The following is a 19,374-nucleotide window of genomic DNA, read 5'->3' as shown; positions in this document are numbered from 1 at the left end:
TTTTCTGTGTTATCTGGTAACGTTCACCTTCACACAGGAGATTGATCAGTCTTTCATGCCATTGATAAGCAGAGTGGTGATTGATTGAACCTTTCGAACTAGTTGTTCAAAATTTGTTATTACATGAGAATTCAAGAGCTGATGTAGCTATTTGAAATACTCCGTGTTCATGCATTTGCGTTGTGTTTATGATCGCGTATTTTTTTCTTTTGTTTGAAACAGAAATAAATGAAATGAAATAAAATAGCATTAATAATCTCTTAATTGGGTACACCAGCGGTGATAACATCTCTAAATCCATATTATTTGGAAGAAGCGGTATGTCATCAGTCTCTGTATTTATTTCTTTACTATTATGACTTTTCCTTTCAATTTTTCATCACACACGTATGAAGATGTAAATATTCAGTTGATAAATTGTTTACAAGTAAAAGATTCTAATTACCCTTAGACCGGCATTTAGTTTGCCTACAATTAAATTTCCATCCTACCCCCTTTTTGGATGCGTATACCCGTATTTGCGCAAAAAAAAAAAAAAAAGTGCATATTTGGGCACGGTTTGGTGCAGTGTTAATCATTACGCTTCCAGTATAATTTGGACTAGTTTCTTTTGTTTGTTTGATATGGTCTTGATTATTTTTTTCTAATAAAAAGACATCGACGGGACAAACACTCACAAGCGTAATAACTGTTCTTGACCGGAGAATGTGTTCGATTCCACGCGCCTCATAGAATTGACTGCCAGATCCCTAAAGCATGGGGTAAAGACAACAACAAACAAGAAGGAAAAGACTGACAATGTATACAACAGAAGGGAAATGCAATATGTAACATTTCCTTTAACTTTTAGATTTTGCGCATTTCCAGATTAAGAGTCATTATGCCCATGTCCTTTAACTCTTTATCTGCCAGGAATGCACACCCAACTCAATCAACGGCGTATCATATTCGCATATTCTGCCCAAAAGCACAGCCCGCCCTAACCGATTGATAGAATTTAATCGCCATGTGCCATAAATGGGTTAGTCAAATACCGGTTAGTGATTGGCTAAAACAGAGTCACGTGATGGAGGTACATTCGTTATGTTCGCCCATGGGCGAACATTCTTAGTAATGTTCTCCCATGGGAGAACATTTTCACGTAACAAAATATGACAGAAGGCTTAGGACCGGCCACCCATTGCGCGCACAGTGAATTTGGCTCTGCGCGTGCGAGCGATTGAGTGCGTTGTGCTCTGCATGCATGCTAGTGGTTAAGATCGTACACTGTAAACAACGGTATACACAGCGCTAGCCCAGTCGCTGTGTGTAGCGCACTGCGTATTAACAGCGTCTGGACACACAGGTCGGGCTACGCGTAAGTACACTGAATCTCTACGATCTTCGGTGGTTGACGTTGACGTATAAGTGTTGACTAACCCATATAATATAACTGATGATGACTTTTGTTGTCGGGAATATGTACCAAACGTTCCAACCTCAGGGTTTGAAATGCTAGTGAGGGAGGTTATAAGTCCCTCGACTTCGTCTCGGGACTTATAACCTCTCTCACTAGCATTTCAAACCCTTCGGGTGGAACATTCGCTATGTTCCCTCCCCGGCCAGTCATCATCTATATAATGAAAGTGTGTTTCTTTTCTTCTTTTTTTCTTTTTTTTTTTTTTTTTTGCAATTCCATTTCTGTGACATCATTATAGCTTGCACTTTGTATGATGATTTACTATCAAGCGATGTTCCCAACTGCATTTGCGAGTGGAGTAAAAGCTTCTGCCAATGAATGTACCTCCTGATCATTTGAAAGGAAACCAATCGTAGTGTTGTCGTACAATTTATATCAAAGCAACGCTTGAAATGTATTTCCTCTGTAACTTTGCTCATTACATGTTTAAGGTAAAAAAATCTAATGAAGCTACCTAGATAAAAAAAAAAAGAATGCTTTCCCACAGCATGACTACGTTGCTGTCTCAAAATAATGTAGCACACAGGGAAATTACACCATGAACATGCGATGGACGTCATTTATCCTCCATTTTACTCTCTGAAAAAATCGAGTGAAGATATTCACTCTTAAAGGGGTGAATAAAAAAAAAGAAAGAATCTAGAGTGAAATTGGAGTGAATATGGAGTGGACATTTTCATTTTCACTCGTTTTAGAGTGACCTCAGGGATCACTCCAAAATCTTCGAGTGATCTCTCAGGTCACTCCAAAATGAGATTAAAAATAATAATTAAATCTATTGATGGGTGTTAATATTAAAGATAAGAGGTGGAGTAAGAATTTATACCGCATATGATACACGTTAAAATGTATATTATTGAACGTCATTTACCTCCGATTGTGACTTTAGATGTGATAATTCTCTATACCTATAATTGTCTTTTTTGCAAAAAAAAAAAAAAAAAAGATCTTATTGTGTTTAATCCATTTCCAGCTATAGGTTCAAACTTCAATGTGTTAAGCTGTGTCGCATTTATAAGTGAAAGTAGCGTGATAAACTGATCTTATGCAAGTCTGAGGTACTGGAATAAAGTCAGTCCGGTAATTGCAGCCACTGAATCAACGTCTACTTTCTTTTGCGTGCATATAACCTAGCTATATACACTTCACATGATTATTAAGGTTATAATAAGTAGAAAGACATGCGAAGTATGATGGTAACACAATTCATCCGCAATGTGTCGAAATGGTCTCTTTTACAACACGTTCATCGCATGTAGTATCCTATCCATTTGAAGCAGACGCTAATTTATGCCAGTGATGTCATAGGCGAGAGCCTAGCTCTGATTAGTCAAAACATAGCTTGGGCAGTAGAGGGCGCTCGCATTTCGCAGCCTCAAGACACGTGAAACGAGAAAGTTGTGTCGCCACCAGAAGTCACTGTTAATTTGCTGTTTTTACGTCAGCCCAATGCTGTAAGTAGACAATTACGGTTGAATATGAAAATTTGATGTTTGATATGTTGTTTAATCACATTCATGGTAAAAATGCTGTATTTTAAGTTCTAAAATATTTGGCTTAAAATTGATATACAATTGGTTATAAATGTGACTGAACAATGTGCAGTGGTAAAGTACATGCAATGCACAGGAGTCAATGAGAGATGTGTATAGGTTACGGTGTGCAGTGCGGTTTTCGGTAGTTAACTTATGGAAGTTGTTGACATGATTATGTACGAGAGTCGTAGTACCTTCGGGCTTGACTGAGAAAGAAATTTAGTAACAAATGAAAGATTTATGAAAGACAAAGGTGTGAAAGTATTAAGTAGGTCAAAGGGTCACTGAGTTAGCTGGACTATGATATCTATAGCATGACAAAGCGTTTCATGATTAGAGTGAGCTCGGTTCAGTGGAACCTCTATAGAACAAATAGGACAAAATGCCTGATAAGGCAAACTATTTTCTCTGGTCAGGGCCAGGTTAATTTCTTCTCGTAGATATTGTTAATTTAGCATTGATGCAGAAAGACATTGGAATTGACAAACAAAAATTGTGGTTCAAAGGACCTGGTTAGAAAGAGTTTCCACTGCATACAAAGATCACTTGGATTTGCAAGGACGACATTACATTGTTTTGTCTTTAGTTTATGTGCAATTCAGTCATGTGTAATTTAATTACGCATTTATTAGTTTAGTGCAATATCTTATATTTCACGACCAAATAAGTATATAGTTAGTTGTCCCTTTGGTAAGGCTGCTAATTCAGCGTTATACACAAGACAAAGTAAGCATACATGTGGGTTTATTTTACACATGACACGTTATGTTGTTGTCTGTTATTGCCAAACTTATTTACTTGATGAAATGCAGATGCTTATTATTGTTTTATTTCTGTCATTAAATCCAAGGTTGAACCTTGCTCGATTGGACAGGGTAACAGCACTTTGGATGTCAGCAGTGATTTTTGGTACTGGTTAAATAGCGTCACCTACGTTAGTTCAACAACAACGGTCTAGACTTTTGTTTAGTTCCGTCAACTCAAGCCGCCTACCGTCATGAGTGCTGTACAAGACGTCAAGCCTGGGAAATTGGCTACAAGCATCAAGTCTGAGGATTCGGCTTGTGGCATCAATCCCGATGATTCAGCTAGCAATGTCAAGTCAGGAGCCAGTTCTACCTCAAGTTCCCGTTTGCGTGCAAAACTCAAGGGCCGTCGAGCAGCCCTGGCAGTAGAAGCTGAAGCTCTTAAACTACGTCAGGAACTTGAAATTGAACAATTGAGACTTCAACAAAAAAGAAATTAGTTGGAGATAAGGACTAAATTGGACATCGCCAAAGCCGAGGAGGAGGCGTATACCAGCTCGGCCGTGATAAGGCAAAGGAACGTAACTCAAAATTTGGGCATTTTGAGTTATGAGCATATGGCTCCTAAATAAAATGCGCTCTTTTTAATGGTGAATGTCTCAATTCTCAAATGTTTACCATTTCAGATATAAAAAGCGTATCTCACACATTTTTTCACAACTTTGCCGTTTCCAGCTAGGCAAAACAACGTAACCTGAGATACGTATCGAAATGACAAAGAAAGCATTTTCGCTGTTACGGCAAATGAACGTATCTTTACATACACTGTTTTTTCATGGTGGTTTCTCAAGAAAAAAGAAAGAAATTGCGACGCCAAGAGAACGTATGTCATCATACAGCGCTTTGCTGTATAAAATCAGGGCCATGCGCGCTACAGTCAGCACGGCAAAACAACGTATCAACATCGTGGCCATCACAACACACGCTACGCTGCATAACTCTATGTGTAATACCTACGGCTACGTGCTTCAGATCCATTTCAGCCGCGGCAGTGAATGTAGTGCCGCCGCTGCTGCAGCAGCCGCACCGGTTGCGACAACAGCTGGCAGCAGCTGGGTGCAGCAGAGTATTCTCTGGTTGACTGGCAGGCAAGCTTTGCTGCAGTGTGAACCATGAAGTCTTGCCCATTGTTCTGTTTTGCAGCCATGGAATGGACATTCTCATGACCAGTTAATGCCACCACAAAGAAAATCAGCGGTAACACCGGTAAGTTTTATTTATTTTTTTTTTTTTTGTCGGGTCTAAGTTTGATCTAGCCCGACCAGATGCCGTGCGAAGTACGGCGATTGGGCTGTATAGAGTGGACGACAGTACGCTATGCTAGTAGGGTCCAGTACTTTCGATAATAGTTTTCACTAATATTTAAGAAAACGATGAGTAAAAAAAAAATAAACAAAAACACAGCAAGCTATGAAAATAAAGAGCAAACTTAGAGCTATAAGTATGACAGCCTTTCCCTTCGGTGGGCTTGGCAAAACGTGGCTCATTGGTGTGGTTGTGGTTGTGGTTCTATTACTAATGTAATAAGGACCATATAAATGTAGGATACTCGTACTATACAGTACTAGTTGTCTAGTAGATCAAGTAGTGACTCTCAAAAGAAATTTACCTATGCTCAAATAGATTAAGTGGACCCCAATATACTGTTATGATCATCGACATCATTCGACTTGACGTCGTCTACCTCAAATTCAGTTTTCGTCTAAAAGTATAAATAAGTCACAGCTTTATAGTAAACAGTAGACTCGACTTCAAGCTAATGACGATAAAGCTTGATACTGATGAATTCCATTTAGTCTTTAGTGGCAACATGAACTGATGGCAGGCGATATGTTCTAATAATGTCATTAACATCATTACTTTGGCAAGAAAAGTAAGGACAAAAATAATGTTTGGTATACATCTTTGGTTAATCACAAGTAGTCTTATATCTTGTTTGTTATTCCTTGAAAGGATGAAGAATGTGATTGTGGCGTTTTCATACATACAGGAATCTACCCACTTAAAATTAGCCTCACAAATAAAGTCATATTTAATGGTACTCTGTACCTGCTCACTATGGAGGCCTGATTTTTTTTTTTATTCTTTGTGCAACTTTAGTCAGCTGTACATATTTTTTAAAACATTTATTTTTTTTTTCATTTCGATACAATATACTGCATTGTAGCCACGGTAGATCCTACACATGCTATAATTTAAGTTCCACCCCTCCCCCATAAAAATGTTGAGGGCAAAAGCTCATGGAATTTAAACATTTATTCTTAAGTTAGGTGGTTTTAAATACTATGGAAAATTCAAATATTAAGACCCAACCGTCTACTTTAGATGATATTAACATTCGTGTTGAAATACATATTTCCTTGTCCCCCTTTCAGTGTCCACAGCAATCGCCAGCCTAAACCAGCACAGAAAAGGAATGCAGCGTATCAAGTACAATAAAAGGTACAAGTTGAATAATCATCTATTAATTCATACAAAAAAAAAGTAGAAGAAGGGGGAAGAAATGAACTCAACTTTTGTCATTATCACTGCGACACAAGCCGGCATTTGGAAAAATTACAAAAAAAGAAGAAAAGAAGGCAGAATCCATGATGATGACTTTCTGATAATTTGAGAATACCACATTTCACAGTTCATTCCTTAGCGATAAAAAGATAATAATATTAAATGAAAACTGATGAAATAATCACCATTCTCTCTCAAAACAAACACACAGCCTTGTACATCCTCTAGGGGTTATTTGTATGATGTTGAATAATAGATATTGTGAGTGTGTTTCATGAATACTCATTCTCATTTTCTTTGCTTTTTTTTTTGGAGGGGGGGGGGGTCTGTGAGAGAGGATTTGTTACACACAACCATGTCTAATGAAGAATTTAATCACATAATATAACTAAAACAGAGTTGAAATTCACTAGCTGCCTTTTATGGACAATGCAGAGTGCCTTATTTTGTGTTAATTATTCTCTTCCGTTTCTTTTACATTTTCCTGCAGTGGTCTACCGAGCAGTTCAAAAGCAGAGAAAAGAGCAACTGGACAAATATCAGAACAGCTGTGCACGCCCGTCATAATCTCATGAAAGATGGAGTGGAATGTGCACTAGATCAGTCAACTCTAGAAGAAAAATAATAACACTCGGATTGTTTATATAGGATCAGGTAAATTTTTCACAGTTAAATTAACTCGCAAAACTCAACTGTGAAGTGTTAATGACTATTTTCACGTTATGAAGGCACAAGAAAGATTTTTTTTAATTGATTTGAAACTAAAGATTCTACTTCGAAAAAAAAATATATGAGGGCTCATTGCCCTTCTTTACCCAAGTATTTATTTCTTACTACTCTTCAACAACAGTAAGGATTAAAAATATTATGTGTGCTATTTAGAATTTGTAATTTGTAGATGTTCTGATCTTCCAAGGTAAAAATTTATGCGAAGGTCTGATATGGTAATAGTATATAGCTAATCTCCAGAAAAAAGAAAACACAATTATGTTCTGTTCTATTGAAATTGAAAATTTTGTTCCCAGGATTTTGTTCAACTGTGGTACGTATGTAAGCTACTTTACTCGGGAAGTAAATTAGGCCTACATTTTTTTTTCTATTTCTTATGTACCATCATGATAATGTTTAGTTACTGCTGATTTGCTTTCAATGTGATAAAAGCGTAATGGCATATCAAACTATGTCTTTAATTGTAAAAAGAAAGTGTAGATATCTATTTCATATTTTTAAGACTTGCAAATAATCGAATGATTTATGTAATGCTGTTGTCTTTGAGAAACAGATGTACACACATTTTTTCCCTATAAACCTTTCAGAAGATGTAAATTAGTCTCTGCATCTACGTTTCTGTCATGTCTATCTCAAAGTTATTCTACTGAGAGAATGTTTCCACCTCTGACAAGTCTGCGGTGTGTGTGTTTGTGTGTGTGTGTGTGTGTGTGTTTGTACTTGGTTGTGTGTGTGCATGTGTGTGTGTGTGTGTGTGTGTGGTCAAGTTACACCTAACAACATTAAAACCTGGATTCATAATTACCTGATAAATCATTGTTATTATTGTTGTTGTTCAAAGAATTGAGCCATTATTATCATTAGAAGTTTTAACCTTACGGATACAATTCATGCAATCAACCAAACATTAACAACTTACAGCGATAAACAAAGTACACAATATTATTCTTTCTGTTTAAATCCTTTCATCTCAATGGAAATCATTAAATAAATAAAAGAAAAGAAAAGAAAATTAAAATAGGAGTCTCAATATCAACACATTAAATGCGTGCATGTGTCTTTGGAACGAAGTGTATGTACAGAATACTATACAATTCTTTTTTATACCCATTTTATTTTTTTTTTTTGCCTGTTCTCATAGAGTCATAATAGTTGCCACTCATGCATTGTCATGCTAAAAATTATACATATTTCAAGTTCATCTTAATTGTATCACATGGCATAAGAAGTGTAATGAAATCCTTTTACAGACTTTACCCAAACTCGTAGTTTAGTTGTGAATATTAATCCAAATCCGTGTTTTTGTTAAATCAACATGAATGATAAGCCAAATATAATTATGTTCCCAATGAAAAATGTTACATCAAGGGATAAAAAAATACACTTAAAGATAATAAAAAAGAATGGACATCTCAATAAACTGTAAACTGTATATGCAAATGAAGTAAAACAGATAGACAGGTAGATAACAACTAATTACATTTTAGTATATACTCTGTAAGTTTCCAGAAAAAAAAATGAACATGTTCAATTGCATCGATAATTTTGCAAGCTACTGTGTTTTACTATTCTTAATATATATTTAAAAACATATAACGGGACTTTTATCATCCAATTATCAAAAATATCAAAGTAAATGAATGATAGAGATTGTTGCCATTGAGTCGGGATACGTCATTCTGCCTAATTACATTGATGAAAGGGTTGAGGCGCAGATATTTGTAAGTCAAGATACGTTCTTTTGGCATACTGAAGTGGCTTCGCGGGAGAATGCTTACGCGCCGTAAGTCAGGATACGTTCTTTTGCCTAATTGATATGTTGCCGCGTGAGGATTCTCGCACAACGTAAGTGAGGATACGCTCTTTTGGCAAAATAGAATTACTCATCAGCACAGTATTGTGATTCGGTAAAGTGCTGTATCTATTCTAAACATGGCAATTACTCTAAAACGGGAAGTCCTATTTTGCTGAAATTTTCCCGAGATATTCTTTATTAATGCCTAAGAAACTTCGCTGCTTCAAAAGTGTTTTACTTGAATGACGGAAAAATAGGAACCAATTGAATTTTCAAACTCGTTTTTCTCAGAACATAATATTCTAAGTTACGTTGTTTTGCCTTATTACGGCCGAGCTTCTAATAGGAAGAACACAAGTCACAGTCACAGTCAAGCTTCCCAAAGGCCACCCAGAGGGTGCAGAGTCAGAGGAATTCAGACATTGGCCTGATTGCCCAGCAGGATGTCAAATCTCACAGTCAGGAGCAGGAGGATACCATTCCTTATCCAGCAGGGTCAGGCCCACTAGCATCCAGTTCTCCAGTTGAGGAACAGTGTCAACCAGATATTTACCTCTAGAGTCAGCGTTTGCTCGAAGCAATAAGTTTGAATAATGTGGAAGTTGTCAAATTCAATGGTGACCCTCTTCGTTACTATGAATTTGTCACATCATTTGAGAACCTCATCGGACCATCATCCCTTGATGATAGCTCAAAGCTTTTGAGACTGTTCCATTGCTGTGAGGGTGAACCCAAACAGATCATTCAGAGCTGCCTTGTGATGGAACCTTCACTAGGATATTCAAAGGCAAGGTCTTTGCTAGAGGAGCGCTTTGGAAACAAGTTCAAGATTTGTGAAGCCTGGGTCAGAAGGCTCACAACAGGTCCATCTCTGAGAAGTAATGACAAGAAGGACTTGCAAAGATTCTGTGATGATCTTCGAACTTGCGTTGAGACTCTGAAGGCACTTAAGATGACCAATGAAATGGGAGGTCAACATCAGGTGGTGAATATCGTTGAAAGACTTCCTTATCACCTCAGAAGCCGTTGGTTACGCCAAGTGAGGGACATTCGACATCAGGGACGTTCACCAGGCATCAGTGATGTGGTGAAGTTTGTTGCAGATGCCGCCGAGGAAATCAATGATCCAGTTTAAGGAGAGCTGTTTGTAGACAGGAAACGGGATAGTCCAAGACCAAAGAGCACAGCAACGCATGGCAGTAAAATTTCACAACCACATGGACTGAACTTTGCCAATTCTAACGCATACAACCAGCCACGCAAATGCAAATTATGTAATCAAGATCACGATCTGTTTGGATGGAAGACATTTAAAGACATGAAGCCTGTTGACAGATTCAATTTTGCCAAGGAGAATCGTCTGTGCTTCAATTGTCTTAAAGGAGGACATGTCTCAAGCAGGTGCAGTCTAAATCGCACATGTTCTGTGAAAGGTTGTAGAAAGAAGCATACTAGATTTCTGCATGTGGAGCAACAAAGGAAATCAACTAATCCCAGCACTGATGCTCAATGGTCACATAGTCCTGAATCTAGAGGAAATATTACCCAACAAAGGAAACCAAGTGGTGCTCAGCAGTCCCAAGGCCCTGAATCTAGCGGAAATTCATCCTCGGATGCTCCTGTACCAGACATTCAAGCCACTAGTAACGTCACAGGTGCCGGCATAAGACATGTAGCTCTTCCGATTGTTCTAGTAAAGGTGACAGCTATAGGAGGGCAGACTAGTGTTAATACTTTAATATGCACTGTTGGACAGCGGATCCACAAGTTCATTCTGCTCGGAGAAATTAGCCTCAACACTTGGCGCTGAGGGACATGTGGAGACTTTGTATCAACATTAAGTGGAGCCAATACACAGATTCAGTGTAAGAGAGTTAGCCTTTGTGTAGAAGGATGGACATCAGGACATCAAATTCAGATAGGTACATTTACCAAGAAGGAACTTCATATCAGTTCTTCGAACATTGCAGTCAATGAAGATATTCGCTTGTATCCTCATTTACAGGGAATTGAGTTTCCAGAAGTGTCCTCAATCCACATTGAGTTGTTAATTGGTCAAGACTGCCCTGAAACATTGACTCCATTAGAAGTACGAGCAGGTAAACCCGGTGAGGTTTATGCAACCAGAACTGTTCTGTGGTGGACCATCAACGGACCACTTCGAGAGGGAGCTACAAAAGGCCATGCTTGCTCGAATTTTATCTCGCAGGACTTGAAGCTAGATGATCAAGTGAGGAAAGCTTGGGCAATAGAGTCAACATATAGTTTACATGGCAATATTAGAGCTATGTCCATCAATGACCAGAAGGCTATGCAGAGATGGGAGGAAACTGCATGTTTGAAAGACGGGCACTATGAACTCGCCATTCCATTTAAAGAGAGTCCTCCAGATTTACCCGACAATCGTCATACTTCAGTCTCTAGGACGGAGATTAGCAAAGGATGAGCAGCTCCTTTCAAGATATGCACAAGGCATTCAAGATCTACTTCATGACGGATATGCTGAGAGAGTTCCAGATGATGAACTTTACACAAATGGTCCAGTGCTGCCCCCCCCCCCCACGGAAAAAAGCAGTAACTGACATTTTTTATGAATGTTTATTTTTTTTTTGCAAAAATGAATAGTTTACCCAATGCTCTTCACTCTTCAATGTTAATAGGTCAGTTTTGCAGAAAAAAAAATGAAAGTGACCAAAAATTCAATTTTTCCCTTTTGCAAAAAGCAGTAACTGCATCCAGTTGATTCAACTTTGCAAGTTTCCCCACGGAAGAAAGCAGTAACTAACAAAACCCACGGAAGAATGCAGTAACTAACAATTTAGTGTAATCATTCAGACTCTGTATATTCCTTCCTGTATATTTTTTCCCTAATACCATTTATTTTTTTCTACATTATTTTTAAACAATATAAACAGCAGTTTCTTCCATAATTTAGGGGAGTAGATATAAAAAGATTGTTTCACCAGTAACTTGACTCTGCCCGCAGGGAATCATATGACAAGTTGTAGAAAAAGTTTCTTTCTGGAGACTAGCAAACCTGGCAGACTCAGCGCGCTCAGAGTGCAGAATACGCGTGCAGCTGGCTGCATGCGCATAAATTCTGCAGCATACAGTACTAGTCTAGCTAACACTGCATCACATCACAGTCATCACTTGCACAGTACGGTACATGTTTACAGGTCTGGTACAGCCTGAGCTAGTGATCATGCCAGTGCTAACCATGCAGTCACACAGTTTCTGCGGTCCAGGCATGCCTGCAAATCTATCATGAATTGCAGAGGAAAATTCATGGTAGCCATGGCTTTGGCCAGAACCAGAAAATCTAGGTGAGCTGAAAATATATTGAAGGGAGATAGCACTAGTATTAATACACTAACGTTAGTCTAGCGTTAGATGTAGGCCCTAAAGTTAGGTCTACCGCGTACCAGATCTAACGTTACAGAGTAGTGTTAACTGTATTTATAACGTTAGACAAAATGTCAGTATTTTCTAGGCCTAATCTAACGTTAGATCTAGGTCTAGCACTAACATTGGGCATAGATCTGTAGTCTAGCTTAAGTGTACGTCAGAGTTCGACTAGGATCTAAGACGAAGAGACTTTTATTGTCTAACGTTAGTCCAGGGTCATGTGTTTGAGGGGCCAGGCCGGGAACTTCAAAGTTCAACTTCAATTACCTTATTGTTACACAGAATGCCATTCAATCGACAAGACCTAGTCTAGGTCTAACGTTAGGTCCTAGATCTTATAGATCTAGACTAACCAGAAAGTAGAAGAACTTTATAAGCTGGTGGTGGTAACAATTCTCCTCCTATGGTCATGTGAAATGTGCAGTTACTGCTTTTTTTTCCATGGGGAAAACAGCAGACTCCTGGCCGTCTGCAGTTACTGCTTTTTTTCCGTGGGGAAACTACCCAGAATCAAGGGTGAGTCACCACAGTAACTACATTTTCCTAAATAACATTTAAAAAATAACGGAAACATAATTGTTTCCTAGGTATTGTTAGACAACTAGGTATGTGCATAATCATACCACAAAATTATTTTCGAATGTTTCTGTGTTTTTAAAGAATCTGCAAAAAAAAACACAAAATCGCATTTATCTCAGCTCAGCAGCTATGCAGTTACTGCTTTCTTCCGTGGGGGGGGGGGGGGGGAGGGGGGGGGGCAGAGTGTGGCACCTGGTGCATCACCCTGTGATGAATCCCAACAAACCAGACAAGACACGAATTGTCTTTGACTGCTCAGCTGTATTCAGGGAGAAGTCATTGAATACTGAAGTGTTATCAGAGCCTAATCTGACAAGCATGTTGGTTGGTTTATTTTTCTGAGATTTAGGCAACATCCAGTGGCAGTGATGTCCGACAAAAAGGCAATGTTTCACCAAGTACGAGTGTCACCCCTTCAGCGTGATGTATTAAGGTTTTTATGGTGGACTGATGGTAACTTATCGCACCCCCTGATGTGTATAGAATGTGTGTGCATCTCTTCTGCGGGACTTGGAGCCCTAGTGCATGTAGTTTCGCTCTCTGGAGGACAGCTGACGACAATCAAGTTTAATTCAGCCACGACGCAGTGCAAACAGTTAAACACAATTTTTATGTGGATGATTGTTTTCCACTGAGGATGAACAACATGCAATCCAGTTGACTTCCGAGCTGAAAGGACTGTTGGAAAAAGGAGGTTTCAATCTGACGAAATGGACCAGCAATAATCCACGAGTCATTGAGTCGGTTCCAGCTGTAGACAGAGCAAAGGCAGTAAAAGGACTAGATCTGAACCATGAAGCCATGCCCATTGAAAGGGCACTCGGTGTCAGCTGGAACATTGAGTTGGACTGTTTCACCTACACACTATCACCAAAGGTCAAGCCTATGACCAGGCGTGGAATGCTGAGTATCATATCTTCCATATATGATCCATGTGGGTATGCAGCCCCATATATTTTGCAGGCGAAGTTGATTCTTCAAAATGTAACAGCCATGAAATTACCCTGGGATGGCCCTATCCCTGAGTGTATAAGGGACAGATGGCAGCGATGGCTGAATAAGTAACCCTTGATGAAGGATTTCAAGATCAACCGATGTCTCAAGCCGCATGAATTTGGTAAAGTGACTAATGCAGAGCTTCATCACTTCTCCGATGCGTCTGAGAGAGCGTATGGGGCCGCATCATATCTTCGTCTAACAAACCATGAAGGACAAATCTACACCAGCTTGGTATTTGGCAAGTCTCGGGTAGCGCCACTCAAGAAGATCACGATCCCTATGTTAGAGTTGATGGCGGCAACACTGCCCATACATCTCGATCAGATGATCCGACGTGAATTGGATCTTCCTATAGCCAACTCTGTATTTTGGACTGATAGTACCATCGTACGCCAGTACATAACAAAGGATGACAAGCGATTTCACACCTTCGTCGCTAACAGGGTAGCCATCATTCGTGGAAGCTCAGAACCACACCATTGGCTACATGTGGAGTCTAAGTGCAATCCAGCTGATGACTTGTCTAGGGGCCTGTCAGCTAGTAAAATGGTAACCAACCAAAGATGGCAAGAAGGCCCAGAATTTCTTTAAGAAAATGAAGAGTGTTGGCCTGTGCAACCAGAAATTAATCCCCCCAATCTAGATGACGACAAAGAAGTCAAGCACGATAAAGCCAAGGTCTTTATGGCATCTGAATGTAATGATGGTGACGAAAACAGAATGGAAGAACTACTGACGAGATATTCTTTTTGGTATCAGTTGAGGAAGGCAGTATTAATCCCTTGCAGAGTCAGAACTTTCCTGAGATTCAAAGCAGGACATGATGTGTCATTTGATCCTTCAGACATGAAGAAACCTATCAGTGATGGAAATGAAAGAGGCTGAAAGAGATGTAATATGTTATGTGCAGGCTAAGCACTTTAAGGATAAGATTGCACTCCTGAAGTAGTCTAGAGAGGTGGACAAACGGCATAGAGTGAAGAAAGACAGCCGTTTATCACGACTGGATCCAAGACTCACAGAACACGGTCTTATTTGTGTAGGAGGACGGCTACAGAGAAGTCAAGTCACCCAAGGAATTAAACATCCAGTGATACTACCCAGCAAGCACCAAGTCACAACATTGCTCATTCGACACTATCATGAACAATCCGGTCACTCAGGCAGAGAACATGTCTTATCTCTGATGAGGGAGAAGTACTGGATCTTAGGAGGTCGTAATGCTGTGGGTGAGGTATTGAGAAACTGCATTACATGTAAACGCCAGTCAGCAAAACCCAGTGAGCAAAAAATGCCAGACTTACCCAAGGAGAGGATAACACCAGATAAACCTCCCTTTACATTCGTTGGAGTAGACTGTTTCGGGCCATTCTATGTGAAACGTATAAGGCAGGAGTCAACTCAATAGGTACGGCTGCATTTTTCCTGTCTTGTACTACGAGCAGTGCATTTAGAAGTCTTACACTCAATGGACACAAACTCATTCATAAATGCACTCGAGCGGTTCATTTCAAGGAGAGGAAGACCTGAAATGATTGGTCGGACAATGGTAGCAATTTCATTGGTGCACAGAGAGAGTTAAAGGAAGGTATCAGACAGTGGAATCAGCAAGCTATTCATCAGCATCTTCTTCAGAAGGAGATACAGTGGACGTTTAACCCCCCTGCTGCATCACATATGGGAGGGTCATGGGAGCGCATGATTCGGACTGTCCGCAAAGTACTGAACGCCTTGCTGAAGCAGCATTTCTTCATGACGAGGCCCTAGCGACGTTGATGTGCAAGGTTGGTGGCATCGTTAACGGTAGGCCATTGACTGTGGTTCCAACAGACGTGACTGATGACGAGCCGTTAACACCCAATCACCTTCTGTTGTTAAGGCCAAACTGTGCATAACCACCTGGTGTCTTCGATGAAAAGGACATGTTCTGCCATAGGAGGTGGAAACAAGTTCAATACATGGCAGATGTCTTTTGGAAAAGATGGACCAGGAAATATTTGCCAGCCCTCCAGGAGAGGCAAAAATGGACCAACGCAAAGAGAAATATTGCAGTCGGCGATATTGTGCTAGTGGTAGAAGATGCACCTCGGAGCAGGTGGAAGATGGGGAGAGTCATGGGGACACATTTTGGCAGGGACAAGTTCGTTCGTTCAGCAGTAGTGAAGCTTAGCACAGGATTGATCACTTGCCCCATCAGTAAGCTGTGTTTACTAGAGTCAGTGTAGAAATTAGCATGAATAACTGTGGCAACACTTACAGCCATTACATTAAGCACTTTGTAGAGGTGCGAGCCAAGCGCCGCCTCATGTGCTACACTAGCGGAGATTAATTTGTCATTTATTAGAAAGGTTTATAGAGGTGCGAGCCAAGCGCCGCCTCATAAAAGAAATGTGGATAATTTGCACGGAAATGTCATGAGGCAGCAGTTTGGAAATTCAGCAGCAACAGCAATGTTTCATTACTTGTAATGGATGACATAAAGAGGCCACAATGATTTATCGGAAGATTGAAAAATGACAACCATCAAACCTTATTGCTGAATATAAACTTCGGACACTGACATTGAAAAATCGAGATTCAGCATAAAATGATAACGCATCAAATTCTATGGACAATGAATTTGTCATTTATTTTAAATTCATGTGTTTTTGACACTACAGTGAACTCTTGTTATAGTGAGGTCCTGGGGCCAGAGAGGTGTTAAATTGAGGTCGTTGTTGTATTGTTATATTGGGGTTGCAAAGGTAGTGCAACTTAGAGAAAAATGTAAGTTGGGACTACCAGAATTGCTTTGTTACAATGAAACCTCGTTATATCGGTGTTCATTTAACAAGGGCCCACTGTATTCAGGTTGAAACGAATATTCAAGTTATTTGGATAACTGCTGAAAATAGATAAGATGTGAAATTTATGTATGATTCATGTGTACACGAGTTACTGTTTCCAGAGCTCAAGGATGAATTTTGCCAAATGGAGTTTTACATGAAATTGTTTTATTACAGAACAGAAAAATTCATGAAAATGAATTTGGTAACGAATACTGTTTGTTATTCAAGAACGGTGTTTTTTTTTTTTATGATAAGGACGTTAGAGTGCAAAATTCATCTTTAGCAAGCATTCATTTGTATAAATGCATTGGTTTGAACTGGATTTTCAGATACGTAATCGGTAATTCAGAAAATTATTGTTAAAATTCATAAGTACAGTGTTTGTATTGTACATGAAATGAGTCAAATTAAGGCCATTTTGGCATTTGAGCATAACATGCAGCTATCAGAAAGGTTTAATTTAGACAGTTTGTACACTGAAAGTTAACTTTGGTTAATATTACAACAGAGTTGCGGTTATAAGAGCCCTTGTTGATATTTGTCTAAGAAAGGTCATTTATTATATCAGCTGTAGAATTTTTAAGGGAAATGCTTGACATTTGGTTGATAGGAAACATTTAGTGAAACGTTCATTTCGCAAAGTGCAATTTCTTCTCGTAAATATTGTTTATTTATCATTGATGCAGAAAGACATTGGAATTGACAAACAATTGGATTGTGGTTCAAAGGACCTGGTTAGAAAGAGTTTCCCCTGTATACAAAGATCACTTGGATTTGCAAGGACGACATTACATTGTTTTGTCTTTAGTTTATGTGCAAGTCAGCCATGTGTAATTTAATAACGCATTTATTAGTTTAGTGCAATATCTTATATTTCATGACCAAATAAGTAGAGTTAGTTGTCCCTTTGGTCAGGCTGCTAATTCATACACAAGACAAGGTAAGCATATTGTGACGGTTTTTGAAATAAGAATAATGCTGCATACGATTATGTTGTACGTGTACCACTATTCACCCATATTCGCCATGTGTATTCACGAACCCTGTTTGACCCCTTCGATGTGATTGTTAAATGCTGACACCATTATGTTTTGAACTGCTATGCTGACACCATCATGTTTCGAACTGCTACAGTTTCATCTAATAATGCATCCCTGATCTGATTCTCCATCCATAGAACTAGTTCGGCCCGATACCAAATAGCTGGTCCAGTTGCATACTCACTAGATCGGTCCGCCCTGATTCTAAAACTGCCCTTTCTCGACCAAGCTTGAATGTAGACCAGACCGACTTGATCTCAGAAAGATATAGGTCATGACCCAGTTTTACATCCACGCGCCTCTGCCTTCTTTGAGAAACTGGATGACCCAGTTACACATCGTTCGCATGGTAACTGGATCGCCCAGCTTTATGGCACGCGACATCCCCAGATCGTATATAAACGTCTGTTTTGGTAATTACGAGGGGGAAGAGAAGAGAAAAAGATTCCCTTTACGCTCTGCTTTTACGAGACTGGACTAGGAGCGAGTAGTTCGAGACCGCACGATGTGTTAGCCCTTTTAATGTCTCGCTGTTACATATGTGATGTTGTTTTGACGCTCGTCTTTTCAGTACGTGATGTCTTCTTTTAATAAAATACGAATAAAGTGAACTCGATACTTCTCTTGTTATTAATTCAACTCTCCTCTACGACGAATTGTATGGGATATGCGTGTGCGTGAAATCACAATTTGAACCCTCGCCATCCATGACATGCATCCACAACTATCATCACGAACGCACCCAGAAAATTCGTCGCAATATCTTCATGTGAGTTTATTTCACACATGACATGTTATGTTGTTGCCTGTTATTGCCAAACTTATTTATTATTTTGATGAAATGCAGATGCTTATTATTGTTTTATTTCTGTCATTAAATCCAAGGTTGAACCTTGCTCGATTGGACATGGTAACAGCACTTTGGGTGTCAGCAGTGATTTTTGGTACTAGTTAAATAGCGTCACCTACACCATCTTAGTCTTGAGAGTCATAACAAGAGGCGTATTCATACTTCATTATTCTCCTTTTGGTATCAATCATCGTGTGTTTCAGTTCTTACCACAGACTATGTGAAGAATTTTGGCGTTCTGACACAACGCTATACTTACAACCATAAAATATCAGGCACAATTTCGAGTACGCCACGTCCAATCCTCCTGATGCGTGCGTTTGACAGATTCCTGGTATGAATGAAAGAAATGAACAAGAGTAGAATCACTTTGAGAAGACTTTTGTGAAGATCTAAAGGATTATAAAACCGTTTCAACAATGCCTCTACTTATACTTTCAACATCGTTTTTACCAATCATCGAAAAACATTTTGAAGATATTAACTTTATACATGTACTTATAATAAAAGCCATGTGGCAGCTATATGACCTATGTTACAACTTAAACATGAAAAGGTTCCCCATCAGTGTCTTTCTCATTCCAAGTCCCGTTTCTTTACGTTTACCTTATCTGTCTTCTCAATGTTGAGTAAATATCGACGTACCATTCTACCGTATGGAAGGGACGTTAGGTTTCAAGGAATATCTTGCTTTTAAACATGGATATTAAAATAAGCCAATGATTACAAACTACTGCAGAATGACTTTCTAATATTTAATTGAAGCATAATGCAATCCCGCTCAAGTCACTGCGTTGAATAAAGAAAAATACGTTTGTGTTTCGTTATTTCCATAAACCAC

The 19,374-nt window shown here is 39.2% G+C and overlaps 1 protein-coding gene across 1 annotated transcript in view; it reads right to left on the bottom strand.

Moving 5' to 3' along the window:
* LOC140229920 (uncharacterized) overlaps positions 1–19,374 on the bottom strand; it is a 72,426-nt gene that overhangs the window by 35,773 nt on the left and 17,279 nt on the right. The window contains exons 12-13 of the mRNA XM_072310120.1: positions 18,793–18,864; positions 678–749 (exon numbers count right to left, since the gene is read on the bottom strand). Of these exons, the coding sequence (XP_072166221.1) occupies positions 678–749; positions 18,793–18,864 (144 nt within the window). The remainder of the gene's footprint in view (positions 1–677; positions 750–18,792; positions 18,865–19,374) is intronic.

The sequence above is a fragment of the Diadema setosum genome, chromosome 6 (assembly GCF_964275005.1).
Source record: "Diadema setosum chromosome 6, eeDiaSeto1, whole genome shotgun sequence".
NCBI lineage: Eukaryota > Metazoa > Echinodermata > Echinoidea > Diadematoida > Diadematidae > Diadema > Diadema setosum.
Note: the sequence above shows the minus strand (reverse complement) of the source record. Positions and strands in the feature narration are given on the sequence as shown.